Source organism: Centropristis striata, chromosome 3 (assembly GCF_030273125.1).
Source record: "Centropristis striata isolate RG_2023a ecotype Rhode Island chromosome 3, C.striata_1.0, whole genome shotgun sequence".
NCBI classification, from domain to species: domain Eukaryota; kingdom Metazoa; phylum Chordata; class Actinopteri; order Perciformes; family Serranidae; genus Centropristis; species Centropristis striata.
This window is the reverse complement of record NC_081519.1, coordinates 476,155-493,985: the sequence shown is the minus strand read 5'-3', so window position 1 is coordinate 493,985 and position 17,831 is coordinate 476,155. Positions and strand designations below refer to the sequence as shown.

The window sequence follows — 17,831 nt, the reverse complement described above, 5'->3', positions numbered from 1 at the left end:
GTGAACCGGAGAGTAGGCTATTGCAGTAGTGGAGTCTGGATGTGAGGAAGGCATGGGTGAGGGTCTCAGCAGCTGAAAGGGAGAGGGGTGGATGGAGGTGGACAATATTTCTGAGATGGAAAAAGGCTGTTTTGGTGATTTGTTTGATGTGTTGGTTGAAGGAGAGGGTTTGGTTGAAGGTGACACCGAGGTTACGGACGTGAGGAGAAGGGAGCACAGTGGAGCCGTAGATGGAGAGGGAGAAGTCAACGGTAGATTTGGTCAGAGATTTGGCACCAATAATGATGACTTCTGATTTGTCACTGTTGAGTTTGAAGAAGTTGGTTTTGAGCCAGGATTTTTTTCAGTGATGCAGTTGGTAAGGATAGAGTGAGTTGCAGGAGTAATGACTTTGGTAGAAATGTGGAGCTGAATGTCGTCTGCGAAACAATGAAAACTGGCCACAGGGGCTACTGCCGGTGTGTGTACACTATGATGAGATTCTTCAGAGATTTCAAACTATGCCCTTTAACCTCAAAATGTGTGTGTGTGTGTGTGTGTAATTAAAATCACAAAAAGTTACTGTGTTTGTGTGTGTGTTTGAAGCATGTGTATGCATGTGTGAGGCGTGTGAGCGCTTACGCGCATGTGTGTGTGTGTGTGTGTATCTGTAACTGTCATCACATCAAAGATCAAAGTCAATCAGATCAAAGCAATCAACAGAATTAATTGACACCTGCTGATGTCCCGGAACATTGACAGGTGGAATTTCTGGTCTCGAACAGAAAGCATTTTTGGCAAAACCATAATACCTATCATTGATCCGACTTCACTTTGAGCGTCCTGAGTTCTTCCTGAACGTCTACATATGATTTTTTTTAAGAAAAATTAAAAAAATAGCTTTGCTAGAGCGATCTAAAAAACTGTTCCATCTCCCTTTTTTCCGAAATCTTCCTGCGTTTTTAATATGGGACCCAATGAGGCTGTTGGTGGTATTGGTGGATCATCTGTGTGTCCTACGCCCAAACTATAACTCTGACAGCTTTACCAGAGGATTGTGAGTGAGAAGACAAATTTTCCTACATTTCTATGTATAAATTATTTCTGTAGAGTGGAATTTGCGTTTTAGGCAAACGTTAGTTTAAGGCTACTTTACTTGAGTAGGTGTTAGAAAAATTGCATGAGGAAACCTTGAAAATTGATAATCTGTCACCAACAGAAAAAACCTCACCATTTTTCTGCGCAGATCGTTGATGGGGGAAATGAAGAGCTGGAGACGTCCAAGTTCTCAGTTTAACATAGTTTTATTACAATACGTCAAAAAATGTGTATTTTACAGAGATTCTCCGGGTTCAAAAACTCATGTCCCTGATACAAACAGACGGGTTTCAGTTGGTGAAGTCTGAACCACGTCTCTCTCCCTGAACCCATTAAAATACTAACATTTGTTTACAAAACATGCTGGTCGATTTCTTCCAGGAAGTTCCGCCTTCTTGATCCGCTGATTCGCCAGTTTTAATCAATACAAAATGGCACGTCATGCCACCTGGGCATACGATCTTGCTGCCCCGGACAAGGCCATCCTGACCTGGCTTCTTCTCCAGAACATTCAACAAAAACCTCCTGCCTTGTTATGTCTTACAGAGATATCATGTCTTACAGAGCCAAAGGATTTTCACTGTCTCACATAGATTCTAAAAGTCTAAAAATATGAAACAGACAATGAAATATATGTTATAACATTAACACACAAACATAATCATTGTATCAAAATCATATTGCCTGATTTAATATAAATGCATAGAGAGAGATATTACACCCAAGGTTTGACCTTTGATAGTGACCTGCGTCACTCACAGAGACAGAGAACAGAGAAGCAGAAATCAAGCATCAAATCATTTACCAATATAGAAAATAATCAATTATTTTAACAAGTTCCTCAAAATGGAGGTGACCTGCCATTTTGTGAGCTGACTCAGAATGCTGATGCATTTTAGTCCACAAATGTTAAAGTCCACAAATGTTAAAGTCCACAAATGAACCCAAGATTCACCTGTGGTACCATCACAACACAGGTCTCCAGACTATCGCAGGGCTGACAGATAGAGACAGACAACCAAGCTCTAATGCACACCTACAGGCAATTTAGAGTCACCAATTAAACCAAGGTGCATGTTTTTGGACTGTGGGAGGAAGCCGGAATACCTGGTGAGAACCCATGCTGACACAGGGAGAACATGCAAACTTCACACAGAAGAGCCGCAGGCCGGAGTCAACCCTCTTGCTGTGAGGCAAGAGTACTAACCACTACACCACCTTGTAGCCACTGGAAAGACGTGAAAATCCAAATTCTTGGAGAGTTAGTTGGTGAGCAGCAGCTTAAATATACCCAAGTGGAAATAATACTTGTTGAGGATCAGAGGTTACCTTGTTTAATCATCTGTTTTGATACTACATATCTGACTCTCTCTCTGTTCAGAATGTATGGGCAAAGTGGCTCCATCTGTGTTCAGTGATGTGAGGACGGGGACGGAGATGACTTGGACGAGCACTCTGCTGTCAAAGCTCCTGGAGCCAGTATGTTATGTGGACACACTGCAGTCTTCATGTTTCTGAGTCAATGGCTGAGTTTTTTTTAATGAAACAGGATTCAACAGAGATAAATGTGCTAGTTTTATGCCAGTAGTGTGTTGACATTGCTGCTATGTAAGCAGTAATTGTACTTTGTAGTTTACACATTGCATGAGACTTGGAAAAAGGCTTCAGTTGTGAGTAATGATCTATAAATGACTTGTGATATTTATTTATCAGTGTTGTCATAAACTACAAAAAGAGGTTCATTTTCTATGGAGATGGTAAACATCCTCTCGTAACCTAAGTATCAAGCCACCAACCGAGCCCCGGCTCCTCCCGCAAATGAATGCGCAGATGACATGCAAATGACTATATAATGCCGGCATGCCCGCTGATCATCTAAAAACAATGGCAAATCAACGTGCTGCCACAGCTCGCGATTTGGATGTGGTGATCTCAGGCCTCAGGTCTGGGATCAGCATCAAGGTGTCATTGTGGCTGTTAACGCAGCCGGATCAGAGACCCGCACCATGGCAGAAGTGTCCCTCAACACACGCTCCTTCTAAACTCCATCGTTGTTTGAATAACTGTAAAACTGACAGAGCAGCCAGTGGGTAATGTGTGCTATAAATATTTTTACGCACCAGTTTATAAGTCACTCTTAACTTGTTGTCCCAATTAAACATCACATGCGGTATCAAATATGCACCACACCTGACTTATTCAGAAAGGATTTCCTGCACGCTTTTTTCTCCGGGGGAGAGGGATCTGTGCGTTATGGATCACTGTGCACCTGCAGCTTTAACATCTCCATGTTAAACCAAAGGGGAAACAATCGGCGATCGGGACTTTGACCAAGTAATTGAGGCAGGTTATCTGTGGTATTTGTGCGCTCCATATTAATCAGAATCAGAAGTACTTTATTGATCCCCGGAGGGAAATTCGGTATATATGTATATAAAAATAGTGAAAATAGCAGAATATAGGTATAGACTTAAGAAAATATACAATCTTACAAAATATACAATCTTAAAAAACATACAGACTTCAACATACTATTATTGCACAAGTAAGCAGACTGCAGTCAAGTAAGCCGTCATTCGCTTCTCCGTATTCAAACCAGCCGTCCCTATATAATGTAATGCACCCGTATTGTGATATTTACGGTAAATTCATTGAAACTGCTCCAAGCGAGCCGACATGAAGGATAAACACTTTACTGTCATTCTTTCTCACTTTTTTTCAGTATAAAACTCCTATCCCCAGAGAGGAGATGAAGTATTAACTTTACATGAACACACCACGTGAAATAATCAAATTGCGTCGCACCAAAAATTTAATTGTTGTGTCGACGTGAGGTTTTCAGTTTTCAGAATAAAGTGTTATACAACCAGGCCCAAATATAATTTAAATATGGAAATAAGATTCATTGCATGATATTCACAGAACTGTTCACTCTGGATTTGTTGAATTGTTTTTTAAATAAAACACCTTTAGATAGACTGTACAGTAAAATATTACATTATATTAAAATTAATTAAAATAAACTGTTTCCAGTCACTAATTCCACTTCATGTTCATTCTAGAGGACCTCAGGTATATTCTCACAAACTTGCAGGACTCTTCACTGTAGAAATTCATAATAAAATGCACTTGAATATTTACTGTACAGTAAAATATTACTTCATATTTTAAAAATCCTTAAAATTAAACTGTCTGTTTCCAGTCACTAATTCCACTTCAGGTTCATTCTACATGACCTCAGGTATATTCTCACAAACTTACAGGACTTTTCACTCTGGAAATTCATAATAAAATGCACTTGAATATTTTACTGTCTCTGTGGTGACATTGTTGCTCCCATAAAGATACTGATGAAAGCGTTGGCATGCAAATACAATGCTGAGGCATTCCTTCTCAATTTGGGCATAATTCTGCTCTGTTGGTGTGAGCGCTCTCGAAGTGAATGCAACAGGTTGGCCCTGCTGCAACAGGACGCAGCCCAGGCCATGCTGGAGAGAGTCACTCTGGATTGTCACTGCTTTTGTCATAGTAACGCAGCACTGGTGTTGTAGTCACCAACTGCTTCACTTCCTTTACTGCATCAGTGGCTGGCAGACCTCTGAAAGGCGTGGTAGGAACTTAGCCAGGTACGTCACAAAGCCAACGAACCGCTGCACGGCCTTCACATCAGTCGGGAGGGGCATGTCCATGACTGCCTTCACTTTCTCCGGGTCAGCCTTCAGCCCCTTTGCCGATTTGAATGTGCCCGTGAAAGTGAACATCTGGCACTTTAAACTGGAGCTTCTTTATACTGAGCCTTAGTTTGACCTGTCGACATCTGTCCATGAGGGCCAGCAGCTTGGCATCATGGCCACGCCCTGCCTCTTCATCCGTATCCCCACAGCCCACGATGAGGACGTCGTCTGCTTTAGGGTCCACTCCATTGAGTCCCAGCAGGAGCTCGTGCTGTTTCCGTTGGTACACCTCTGGAGCCACCGAGACGCCAGAGGGGAACTTCAACCAGCGCTTGCGCCCCCAGGGTGTCCAACAGGTGGTCATGTATCTGCTTGTCTCGTCCAGTCTGCACTGGAGAAAGGCATCCCTCGCGTCCACCAGGGTGAAGACCCTAGCCTTGGGGAGCTTGTAGAGTATGTCCTCAAGCGTGGGCATGATTTAGTGTGACCGCAGCAGAGCCTGGTTGAGGTGCTTTGGATCAATGCATATCCTCAACTTGTCTGGTTTCCTGATGATCACCATATTGCTGATCCAGTCAGTTGGTTCTGTGACCGAGGTAATGTGGCCCTCTGCCTCGTATTTCTCAAGCTGAGCTTTCACTGCCACCCTCATGGCGACTGGGACGTTGGGGGGGGGCACTGGACTGGCTAAACTGCTGCATTTAACTGAAAGTGCACCACCCCTGGAACGGATTCTACTGGCGCAGTGAAGACATCCTGATACCTCTCGATGAGAGCCTCCCTTTTCAAAAGCCTAGCCTGGGTACTACTGTCCACCGCATTCAGGCCTGCTGGGATGGTGAACTGCAAGTCTGAGGCGCTCGCATGTAGACCCGGAAAGCAGGGGCTGCTGACTGGTTTCGACTATCTCAAGCTCTAAGGTGTGTCTGCAGTCCCGCACAACACATTCTGTCATGAACAGACCCATGGAGGTCATCAGCTGACCTGAGTAGAGCTTCAGCTTGGTGCTGCTTGGCATGAGTTTATCTTGTGGTGCGATTCGCGTCTTGTCTTTCAAGCTCATAACGTCACATGTGGCTCCTGAGTCTGGCTGGCATTTTTGCTTAATGCCATTCAGTTGGAGAGCAGCGGGCCACTTTTTTCGGCCCCAATGCATTCGGTTGTGAAGAGATCATCCCAACTACCATCTGTTTCCTGGGTTAGTATTGGATTTTCCATGGAGTGAACATGTGCAGATGCCTCCGATCCCCTGGTTTTCATGCAAACTCGAGCAAAGTGGATAGCTGTAACACAGGCTTAACAGATTTCCATAAGCAGGACATTGCTCTCGCCCTCTCCCATGATGCACACCACAGTATCTGCATGCAGAGACACTGCCTGTGGCTGGGGTTGTGGCTGGCGTGTATTTCTTTTGCTGCCTCCCTGTAGCATGGGGACTTTTTTTTGATGGCTGTCTGAAACCTGAATTGACGCTGTCTGTATGTGGCCTTTCTTGATCCATGGACCTCAGTGTCATGTCCGTCAGCTCTGCAGCACAGCATATTTCTATGGCGGCCAGCATCAGACCTTTCTCTCTCAACAGCCGTCTATGTGTGCACTCATTGGTAATGCCAAGTCATATTTTGTCCCTTATCAACACGCCTCTGAGAGCCCCATAGTCACAGGTTGCTGCCTTTTCCCTCAATCGGGTAAGAAAATTGTCAATGGACTCACCATCCTCCTGTTTGCAGCAGCCAAAAACATATCGCTCATATATAACGTTCTTGGCCAGTTTGAAGTATTCCTCTAATTTATCCAGAATTTCTTCACATCGGTGCGCTCCTCCTCCGTCAGCTGCAGGTTGTGCTTGTACACATGACAACATTCTGGCCCCATTAAAATCCTCAAAGTGGCAGCTTGGACAGCTGAAGATGCGTCTATCAAGGCCACCGCCAAACTGTAATCCTCATATTGAGCCCTAAAGATGTCCCAGTTTGTGCTCCAGTCTCCGCTGTGCTACATCGGAACAGGAGGGGGAATTATGTGGTTGAATGCCATTTTGTCAACAAGTCTCCGTCAGTTAGCCATGGAGCTGAAGCTGGCTAGTTTGCTGGTAGCGCTAGCTAGTAATACTGTGCTAAACTAGTCAAAACAAAAAACGTAATATGCATGTGCACTCACGCGGTAATTGTGCTGATACACCGTCCATTAGCTGTCAATTTGTGGCTTTTATTAACAGCGAAACCATGTTACATGAATGAAGACACAAGAGTGCTGGTGTACTTGACTATTCATGTTGTGGCAATCGCAGGTTTCAGTGGGTAATATCTACATGTAGTACTGAACATAAACAACCACTGGGTGACAGTGCATCCTGTAACAATGGAGCGAAATATCAATGAAGGGTGGCTCCCAGCTGATGACCATGCAGCAGGTGGAGGTGGGACAAGCAGCAATGCTTAGCTGGCAGTCACTTGTCTGTGCTACCATCTATACTAGACACTAAAATGGATACAGCTAGATTTTTTATTTATATTTTACATGTATTTTTTTCTAATAAATAATGGAGAGCAACACAGATATCAATAGTTTGTAAAGTAACTGACTGCATTGACATAGTGTCCTATTTTATTATTAGGAAATGATTACCTCCAGTAAATACACCTCCAGGCCCCCTGCACATTGAGCCCAAGTCTGTTGGTCAATACTTCATGACACTTTGTGTCCCTCCCCCCGGGGCAGAGAGCTTTGAGCTCAGCAGTGAAGTCAGTCACTGTTCAGTGGAAGTTTGGTCATGTCTGGACTGCAGGGTGTTGGACTGCTGCTGCTGTGGGGCAGCATCTGCCTTTGGCTGCCCGGCTCAGCCTGGGGGGCTCTGGTTATCTCCGGGGAGCATGAAGCTCTGCAGGTAACTTCACACACTGACCTCTTTGTACTCTGATCTTAATTTTAAATTGCATTATTCATAGCAGAAATATGTCATCTTTCTGGTGCCTTCTGATCTGGCTTTTTGTTTGTTCTGTTTTCAAAGCTAATTTTCGCTCAGTTTTACTATCACATTACTCCTTCTGACTTCTGTGACACAGAATGCCATTTTTTTTTCTGAGAAGCTAGTCCTTGTTATATCAGTAGCTTATTTTCTAAAATCCTGGCACCATGTTGGTTCATACTGCTGAATTTATATTTCAGGAGACAAGAGGAGGTGCCAGACCACTGCAGGTACTATTCATTTACCAGCAGAAAGTCCTGATGGACGATAATGTTGCATATTTGTCTTTGTGCATTATAATCCTTAAAATAAAAAGAATATGGTTATTGGTGCATATGTAATTGAATAGCATGAACTTCAATTGCTCATTTCTGGAACTTTCAGGCTTAAAAAAAAACTCTTTTTTTCTCGTCTTTTCTTTCTTATTTTATTACAGAAAAGAAGTACCACTGAGGTCAAGGTAAGAAAACGATCAGTTTGTATCTGTTAATGAGAAATATGCAATTCATTACAACTTTATTTATCCTGTGAGGGAAATGGTAGGTTGCAGTTCAGAAAAACAACAACTAATTTAACCATTTCTGTCATTCACTGTTCAGGCTATGGCAACAACAAATAAAATAAAAGGTCAATAAACTCTCAGACTAATAATAAAAAACACCCTGGGTGCTGTAGGCTCTAAGCAGCATACTTAGGTCTGAACCCAATAGTAAAAAGTTTGAAGTAAAAAATAGCTAGTTATATGTAAGTGTTTGTGATAGGAGGCTTACCACAGTGTTTATTCTTTCCACCCGTCCTCCCTCTCTTCCTGTCTCAGGTGGAGGTGTACAGTGTGAAAGTGGACTGCACTGTGACGTCTCGTTTCGCCCACACCGTCATGACCTCCAGAGCTCGGAACAAAGCAAACGTTTCCCAGGAAATCTTCTTCGAAGTTGAGCTGCCTAAGACCGCCTTCATCACCAACTTCAGCATGTCTGTCTGTCCTACTTGTTTTATGACATTTGTGTGTGACATAATTTATCCTGGCATCATTTCCCACTTGTGCTCTGAGGTTCATTTTTATGATGAACACATATATTGTACTTTCCTTAAGTTGCATCATGTCGTTCTCCATCTTTGTTCCTAACAGGGAAATTGAAGGTCAGGTGTATGTTGGGGAGGTGAAGGAGAAAGAGAAAGCAAAGAAACAGTATGAGAAGGCTGTTTCCTCTGGACAGACTGCTGGACTGGTCAAGTGAGTCAGTCAAGATAAATATATATTAAATACACATTCATAGAAACATGCTGTATCTACATTCTTATGGACTTATAGGAGAAATTGATGATGTTAACGCTAGTGTCTGTCAGTAATGTTTGTGTTTCCTTACAGGGCTTCAGGAAGAAAGATGGAGAAGTTTTCAGTGTCCGTCAACATTGCAGCTGAAAGTAACGTGACTTTCATTCTGACCTACGAGGAGCTCCTGCAGAGGAAACTGGGCCAGTATGAGATTCTGACTCGAGTTAAACCCAAACAACCGGTGCAGGAGTTTCAGGTGAATCATGTTCATTTTTTAAATTAGTTTATGTTTTACATAACAAATGTTCTCTGTTTGTGTGTGTGTGTGTGTGTGTGTGTGTGTGTGTGAAAACAGATTGTGACAAACATCTTTGAGCCTCAGGGCATTTCTCATGTGGACACTCATGCAACCTTCCTCACCAATGAGCTGCTCCCCCTGGTGGAGAAAACTGTCACAAACAACAAGGTACACATTACAGCAGGCCTTGGAGGAAGTTGTCTGATTATATTTGCCTGTGTCCCAACTCTTTTGTTTTTTAAGTTATCAAAATGATCTTTGTCTGACTTTCTTATCTTCACATTAAACATCAAACACAAATACTGACACAAGAACTAAGACTAAGAGGAACTGATATAATCATATCCCATTACAGGCACACATCTCTTTCTCACCAACTATGGAGCAGCAGAGGAAATGTCCAGATTGTGATGGAACACTCCTCGACGGAGATTTTGTCATCAAGTATGACGTGAACCGAGCAAAGAGTCTCGGGGACATTCAGGTCAGCAGTCAACAAATACTGTACTCAGTATCTGATGAATGCATGTGTAAAGATACACATGTAAAAATATACAGACTATCGTTATATGTTCTGTAAAATACAATTGATTAATCTGTGATTAGATTGCAACAACGTATTATCTATATTTTAAAAGAACAAAACAAACAACATTTGCAATCTCCTTGTTGCCTTGTCATTCCTTCTTGTATATTACTGCTCTTGATGACTCTCTTCCCTTCAGGTTGTGAACGGATACTTTGTGCACTTCTTTGCTCCCCCTGACCTGCCCAGAGTCCCAAAGAATGTGGTGTTTGTGATTGACAGGAGTTTTTCAATGAGGGGAAGAAAGATCATTCAGGTGAAAGACTCTTCAGACTGTTGATGTGTTTCAGATATACTGATACCTACACACACAGAACCTGTCACTCTTTGCAGACAAGAGAAGCATTGCTGGCCATCCTCAACGACCTCCACGAGGAGGACCACTTTGCCCTCATCCTGTTTGATGACAAGATCATTTCTTGGAGAGAATCACTTACCAAAGCAACCAAGGAAAATGTGACAGAAGGAATGGATTATGTCAGAAGGATACATGAAGGAGGATGTAAAAAGAAAAAAAGACACCAGCCTTTATGCTGAACACCATCTTAAACCCCTTAAATATAAAAATCACACTCTCAATACACTCTCATATTATACATAAGGTGTTGTGTGTTTCCCTTCTAGCAACTAATATCAATGATGCAGTGTTGAGAGGTGTGAACATGCTGGTCAAAGACAGGCAGGAGAAGAAGCTCCCAGAGAGGAGCATCGATATGATTATTTTAATGACAGATGGAATGCCAAATGCTGGTGAGCATGCCATACTGGAGGATATAATGTATATTTGTGTCACTACAAATTGAATTAACATAGTCTCTGCTCAGCATCACATTTCTGCATGGTGTGTGTTTGAAGGAGTGTCCTCCCTCCCGAGGATTCAGGAGAATGTGCGTTCTGCAATCGGAGGAAACATGTCTCTGTTCTGTCTTGGATTCGGAAATGATGTGGATTATTCCTTCTTGGATGTGTTGAGCAAACAAAACAAAGGAGTGGCCCGCAGAATCTTTGAGGGTTCAGATGCAGTCGTTCAACTTCAGGTGGAGGCTCTCAAAAAATATTGATTTAGCACGTTTTGATCCAGAAACATGTAATACGATGCGTGAATGCATTTATTCCAGGGTTTCTATGAGGAGGTGGCCAACCCTCTGCTATCAGAGGTGGACCTGCGTTATCCTGACAACACAGTGGACTCCCTGACTACCAACCACTACAGCCAGTTGTTTAACGGCTCAGAGATCGTCGTGGCCGGGCGACTGATGGACAATGACCTGGACAACTTCCTAGTGGAAGTGTTTGGCCAGGGGGTGAGGAGAAGAAAAGGACAGACATTTTAAGACAGAGCTGAGGTGGAGGGAAAACTTGTGTTTAATAATCTGTTGGTTTTTTGTCTCCTTTTCTGTCCCCTGTAGTTTGAGGACGACTTCGAGGTGCAGGGCCAGGCCAGTGCTATGGACTGGGACATGATGTACCCAGATGATAAGTACATCTTTGGGGATTTCACAGAGCGTCTGTGGGCTTACCTCACCATCCAGCAGCTCCTGGAGAAGAGGTGTGTTTGAGTTAATTCACTTAAGCTGAGACCTTGATTTCTTTATCTTGGAAATCTTTGTTTTCCATTGGTTGCAATAAAATCTTTGCTAATGTTAGGCCAATGACTGAGAGGCTAGAATGGATCTTGTAATATAAAATGATAGATTCCATGGTGGTTTTCTGACTGTTATTGTCATCTGTGTTTCTACTTGCAGCAAGAGTGATGCACCAGACGAGAAAGCCAACACCACAGCCAAGGCCCTGGACATGTCTCTGCGTTACAGCTTTGTCACCCCTCTCACCTCCATGGTGGTCACCAAGCCTGAAACTGAGGACGGACCAGACAGCCCTCTCATCGCTGATAAGCTGACTGAGGGTAAGGCAGGGTCTGAGAAGTGATACTGGTCGGGTTCTGCTGAACATGTTTGCTGTCAACCTTTCCCCTTGAAAACAAAACCTTACTGTAACACATTCACAAGCAGCACTGACTATTCTATTTATGTTTTCAACATATTCATTCTTCAGTTCAGTTGAACTGTGAAATGCACTAAGTTGTTTTTTTCCATCTGTTTTTTTGTGACAGAGCAAAGACAACAGGCAGAAAGAATGAGTAAGGAGCTTTTATTTGATATAAAGCATGAAAAGTCTTCTGGGACTAAGTCAATTCACTGTATTACTTTTAACTTGAACCTTGTTGTTCCTGTATCTAGTACATCGATATGCTGCTCCCCCTTCATATGCTTACCAGCTGCCACCACCCACATACTTTGGTAAGTACATTATTAGCAATGGCAGCTGCATGGCTCTGCAGAAGGCAATTCATAATAAATGCATGAAAAACTTTTCACATTCCAAACCATATGTATCTTTTGTGTTTAGCATTAATTACCAAATGTTAGCATTGTCTGCTAATTCAAAAGACCTCTATGAAGCGGACCATGAGAGATCAGCGCACCTCGCCCGGCACGGGTAAACCGGGGCCCCCTCCTGGAGCCAGACCCGGGAGTGGAGCACGCAGGCGAGCGTCTGGTGGCCGGGCTTTTGTCCACGGGGCCCGGCCGGGCTCAGCCGAAGAAGCTACATGGATCCGCCGACCTGTGGGCCCACCCCCCGCAGAGTAGGGCATAGGGGTCGGGTGCAGTGGGAGTCGGGCAGCAAGGCGAAGCCGGGTACCTGGCCGTGCTGACCCCCGGCTCCAGCGGCTAGTTCTGGGGACGTGGAACGTCACCTCGCTGGCGGGGAAGGAGCCCGAGCTTGTGCGGGATGTGGAGCGTTACCAGCTAGAAATGGTTGGGCTCACCTCCACACATAGCGTGGGCTCTGGAACCAAACTCCTGGAGAGAGGCTGGACTCTCTCCTTTTCCGGAGTTGCCCAGGGTGAGAGGCTGTGGGCGGGTGTGGGGATACTCACAAGCCCCCGGCTGAGCGCTGCTGTGTTGGAGTTCTCCCCGAGGAACGAGAGGGTCGCCTCCTTGTGGGTGCAAGTCGCAAGGAGAAGGTCTCTGACTGTTGTTTGTGCCTACGCACCGAACAGCAGTTCGGTGTACCCGGCCTTCTTGGAGTCTCTGGGTGGTGTCCTGGAAGGGGTACCGCCTGGAGACTCTATTGTTCTTCTGGGAGACTTCAACGATCACGTGGGCAACGATGATGGTATCTGGAGGGGGGTGATTGGGAGGAACGGCCTGCCCGATCTGAACCCGAGCGGTGTTTTGTTATTGGACTTCTGTGCCAGTCATGGATTGTCCATAACAAACACCATGTTCGAACATAGAGTTGCATAAAGTTCATAAGTGTACCTGGTACCAGAGCACTCTAGGCCAAAGATCAATGATCGATTTCATTATCGTATCGTCAGATCTGCGGCCGCATGTTCTGGACACTCGGGTGAAGAGAGGAGCAGAGCTGTCAACTGATCACCACCTGGTGGTGAGTTGGATCAGGTGGCGGGGGAGGATGCTGGACAGACCTAGCAAACCCAAAGGTGTAGTGAGGGTGAACTGGGAACGTTTAGCGGAAGCCCCTGTCTGCAGGGTCTTCAACTCACACCTCCGGAAGAATTTCTCCAACATCCCGGGTGAGGTTGGGGACATGGAGTCCGAATGGGCCATGTTCAAAGCCTCAATTGTTGATGCGGCTGGTAGGAGCTGTGGCCTGAAGGCCGTCGGTGCTTGACGTGGCGGCAACCCAAGAACCCGCTGGTGGACACCAGCGGTGAGGGAGGCCGTCAAGCTGAAGAAGGAGGCCTTTCGGTCTTGGCTGGCCGAGGGGTCTCTGGAATCAGCAGACAGGTACCGTTCAGTCAGAACGGCTGCAGCTGTCGCTGAAGCGAAAACTCGGGTATGGGAGGAATTCGGGGAGGCCATGGAGGAGGACTTTCGGTCGGCCTGAAAGAGGTTTTGGAAAACCGTCAGGCGACTCAGGAAGGGAAAGCAGGGCATGGCCCAAGCTGTGTTCAGCGGGGGAGGAGACCTGCTGACCCGACCTGTGGATGTCGTCGGACGGTGGAAAGAACACTTTGAGGAACTCCTTAATCCAGCCAACACGTCCTCTGTAGAGGAGGCAGAGTCTGAAGACTCAGGGGAAGACTCACCAGTATCCCTGGCAGAGGTCGCCGAGGTAGTCAAAAAGCTACCCGGCGGCAAGGCGCCAGGGTTGGATGAGATTCGCCCTGAGATGCTGAAGGCTCTGGACACTGTTGGGCTGTCATGGTTGACGCGCCTCTTCAGTGTCTCGTGGAGGTCTGGGACAGTGCCAGTGGAGTGGCAGACTGGGGTGGTGGTTCCCATTTTCAAAAAGGGGGACCGGAGGGTGTGTTCCAATTACCGTGGAATCACACTCCTCAGCCTCCCCGGAAAAGTCTACTCCAGGGTGCTGGAAAGGAGGCTCCGGCCGATTGTCGAACCTCGGATTCAGGAGGAACAACGCGGCTTCCGTCCTGGCCGTGGAACAACGGACCAGCTCTTTACCCTTGCAAGACTTCTGGAGGGGTCATGGGAGTTTGCCCATCCAGTCTACATGTGTTTTGTGGACTTGGAGAAGGCCTATGACCGTGTCCCTCGGGGAGTCTTGTGGGGGGTACTGCGGGAATATGGGGCACCGGGCTCGTTGCTACGAGCTATCCGGTCCCTACATAACCAAAGTGAGAGCTGTGTCCGCATACTCGGCACAACGTCAAACATGTTCCCAGTGGGTGTTGGCCTCCGCCAGGGTTGCCCCTTGTCTCCGATTCTGTTTGTGGTTTTCATGGACAGGATCTCAAGGCGCAGCCGGGGGGAGGAAGGGATTCGGTTTGGTGACCTAAGAATTGCATCTCTGCTTTTTGCAGATGATATGGTTCTTTTGGCCTCATCAAGCCGGGACCTCCAGCACTCGTTGGGGCGGTTTGCAGCTGAGTGCGAAGTGGTTGGGATGAGAGTCAGCACCTCCAAGTCTGAGGCCATGGTTCTCTGCCGCAAAAAAGGTGGACTGCCCCCTCTGGGTGGGGAGAGAGGTACTGCCTCAAGAGAAGGAGTTCAAGTATATGGGGGTCTTGTTCACGAGTGAGGGTAGAATGGAACGTGAGATGGACAGGCGGTTTGGTGCAGCGTCAGCAGTGATGCGGGCGTTGTACTGGACCGTCGTGGTGAAGAAGGAGCTGAGCCGTAAGGCAAAGCTCTCGATTTACCGGTCCATCTACGTTCCAACCCTCACCTATGGTCATGAACTTTGGGTAGTGACCGAAAGAGCAAGATCGCGGATACAAGCGGCTGAAATGAGCTTCCTCCGTAGGGTGGCTGGGCTCAGCCTTAGAGATAGGGGGAGGAGCTCAGACATCCGGAGGGAGCTCGGAGTAGAGTCGCTGCTCCTTCGCATCGAAAGGAGTCAGCTGAGGTGGTTTGGGCATCTGGTAAGGATCCTCCCGTTAGAGGTGTTCCGCGCACGTCCAACTGGTAGGAGGCCTCAGGGTCCCCCAGGAGGAGCTGGACGTTGTGGCTGGGGAGAGGGACGTCTGGAATGCCCTGCTTAGCCTGCTGCCCCCGCGACCCGGCCCCGGATAAGCGGAAGGAAATGGATGGATGGATGTCTGCTAAGCATCATCTTGTTCAGTCAGACTCACATGATGAAGACTGTTGGGATGAGCCTCTTACAGAGTTCTCCGTCCCCATTCTGCTAACTTTGCTATTTTGCAAGGACACTGACGCTTAGCACCGCCCAAGACAACTGGCAGCGCTATGGAGATAGGGGTGTGCCTATGTAATAGCTTGTTAGCATGCTAACATTAGTGTTTAGCCTCACAGAGCTGCTAGCATGGCTAAAGACTCCTTGTACTGTTGACATGTTGTCATCAGCATGTTCAGCCAACACTTTATTCAAAACAAAATCACACCCATTTTGTTTATGACTTTCTCCCTGGTATCACCTGCAGTGGACGGAGATCCTCATTTTATGATCGAGCTCCCTGACAGAGACAACGCTCTGTGTTTCAATATCAACGACAAACCAGGAACCATTCTCAACCTGGTCAGAGACCCAAAACAAGGTCAGCTCTGAGTTCTAATTATCATCATACATTTATTTCCCCTATTTTTTTAACACATGTATAGGTACGTAAGTCACATCTTGCAGTTTACCAATCCCATGATTTTTCCTCAGGTATTTTGGTCAATGGCCAGACCATCGGAGACAAGAAGATTCCCCCTGATGGTAAAATTAACACCTACTTTTGGCGTTTTGGCATCGTCCACCAGACTTTGGGGGTGAGGCTGGAGGTGAGCACTCGGGACATCTCGGTGTTCCAGGATGGCAAACGGGTCAAACTACTGTGGTCTGATACAGCTTCCGTCAAAGGACCCAAGTAAGGACCCTTCAGTGAAACAGAACTATATCTTTCTACATGAGTGATATAAAATATAAAATCCTGTTCAGGATGAATAACTATCATCTCCTCTTATTTCTACTCCAGTGTGGATCTTCTCTTGACCAAGGATCGCAGCGTTACAGTCACTCTAAAGGATTCAGTCAAGTTTGTCATCCTGCTACACAAAGTGTGGACGAAGCACCCGTACCACCAGGACTACTTGGGTTTCTACACCTTGGACAGCCACCTCCTGTCCCCTTCTGTTCATGGCCTGCTAGGTACAACAGGACACACACATATCAGGAAGTAAATAGCCAGACAAACCTCATACTGCAACCACCTCAGAAAAATGAAAGAAAAGTTCACTAAAAGTGAAAAAAAGTCGCTATAAACAATGTTCTTTCCCACTGCAAGCTAGGGTAATCTTTGAGCCAGCTGGGAGTAATGACCTAAATTTAATTTGCATTTTACTATTTTGCTCACCAACTAATTCTGCCCCCTTGGCAACCTGACCAGTGTGTCTGAGGCATTCTCTCTATAACAACCAATAGTTTTATGTGACTCCATGGCTCTAGGGGAATGTCCGCTTGGGGGCAAAACAAAACTGCATCCTTTTACCACAGTTAGCGAAAAATGTTGAATATGGTCGTTCAACTGGATGCACAAACTTAAGATAGATAAGCTGGCCTAATACTAAATTGGTAATAATAACTGGTGGAGATACTGAGGGCCAGAATAAATGCGTAAAAAAAAGATGCTTCCTTAAAATGCTGCATTGTCCTCCAGGTCAGTTCTACCATGGGATTGCATATGAGCTGTCAGACCTGCGTCCAGGTGAAGTCCCAGAGAAACCAGATGCCACCATGTATGTGAAAGGACAGGAGCTCAATGTGACCAGGTACGCAAATAAGTGTGTCCCATCTTTGTGTGGAAGAGTTTGCATGCAGTGTGTCTGACGTGAATAAACGGTCTACATAACATTTGTGTCGGTCCACAGAGGCTGGCAGAGAGACTTCAGGAGGGATGTGAAGAACGGGGAAAATGTTCCCTGCTGGTTCATTCACAATAATGGAACAGGACTTATCGATGGCGATGTGACAGACTACATTGTGTCAGGCCTTTTTAAAACTGTTTAAAAATGGTTAATACATCTACCCTAGAAAAAAAATCTAAATCTAATTCACACAATAAATATTCAAATCTGCCTGTACTCGCACCATGAATGATCTGACATCTTGTACTGAAGCCAAACATGCTTCATTCACAGTATTGTATGGACAATTTCACAGTTTCTATCATTGTAATTGCTTACATCCTGCATTGTAGTAAATAAAATTTTGCTTAATGAAATTGAAAGCAAACTACTGATCATTAACCAGTGGTGGTGCACGGTGGGATGGGGGGCATTAGGGGCGCACAGCTCATTTTTGCCTTCAGACCCGTAGTGGGTTGATTCAGCCATAGCTGAAAAGGTTTAGGTATTAAAACCAATAGACAACACAAGCAAATTCTGTCCCAAATAACCTGCTCGGCTCTGTTTAACACTGAATGTAGTGCCCAAGAAAAATTGGTATGGATAATTTTT

General features: G+C 45.5%; 1 protein-coding gene across 1 annotated transcript; it reads left to right on the top strand.

Moving 5' to 3' along the window:
- The first annotated feature begins 7,485 nt into the window (after window positions 1-7,485).
- LOC131965294 (inter-alpha-trypsin inhibitor heavy chain H3-like) lies at window positions 7,486-17,506 on the top strand. Its single transcript, XM_059328489.1, has 22 exons — window positions 7,486-7,638; window positions 7,920-7,949; window positions 8,156-8,179; window positions 8,537-8,691; window positions 8,849-8,953; window positions 9,089-9,251; window positions 9,351-9,461; window positions 9,649-9,777; window positions 10,019-10,135; window positions 10,213-10,381; window positions 10,504-10,629; window positions 10,735-10,916; window positions 10,998-11,183; window positions 11,289-11,428; window positions 11,625-11,785; window positions 11,993-12,019; window positions 12,120-12,179; window positions 15,815-15,928; window positions 16,042-16,243; window positions 16,352-16,524; window positions 17,033-17,144; window positions 17,244-17,506. Exons 1-22 carry the CDS (start codon window positions 7,525-7,527, stop codon window positions 17,380-17,382), a joined length of 2,739 nt encoding a protein of 912 aa, XP_059184472.1. The 5' UTR covers window positions 7,486-7,524; the 3' UTR covers window positions 17,383-17,506.
- Window positions 17,507-17,831: the final 325 nt, after the last annotated feature.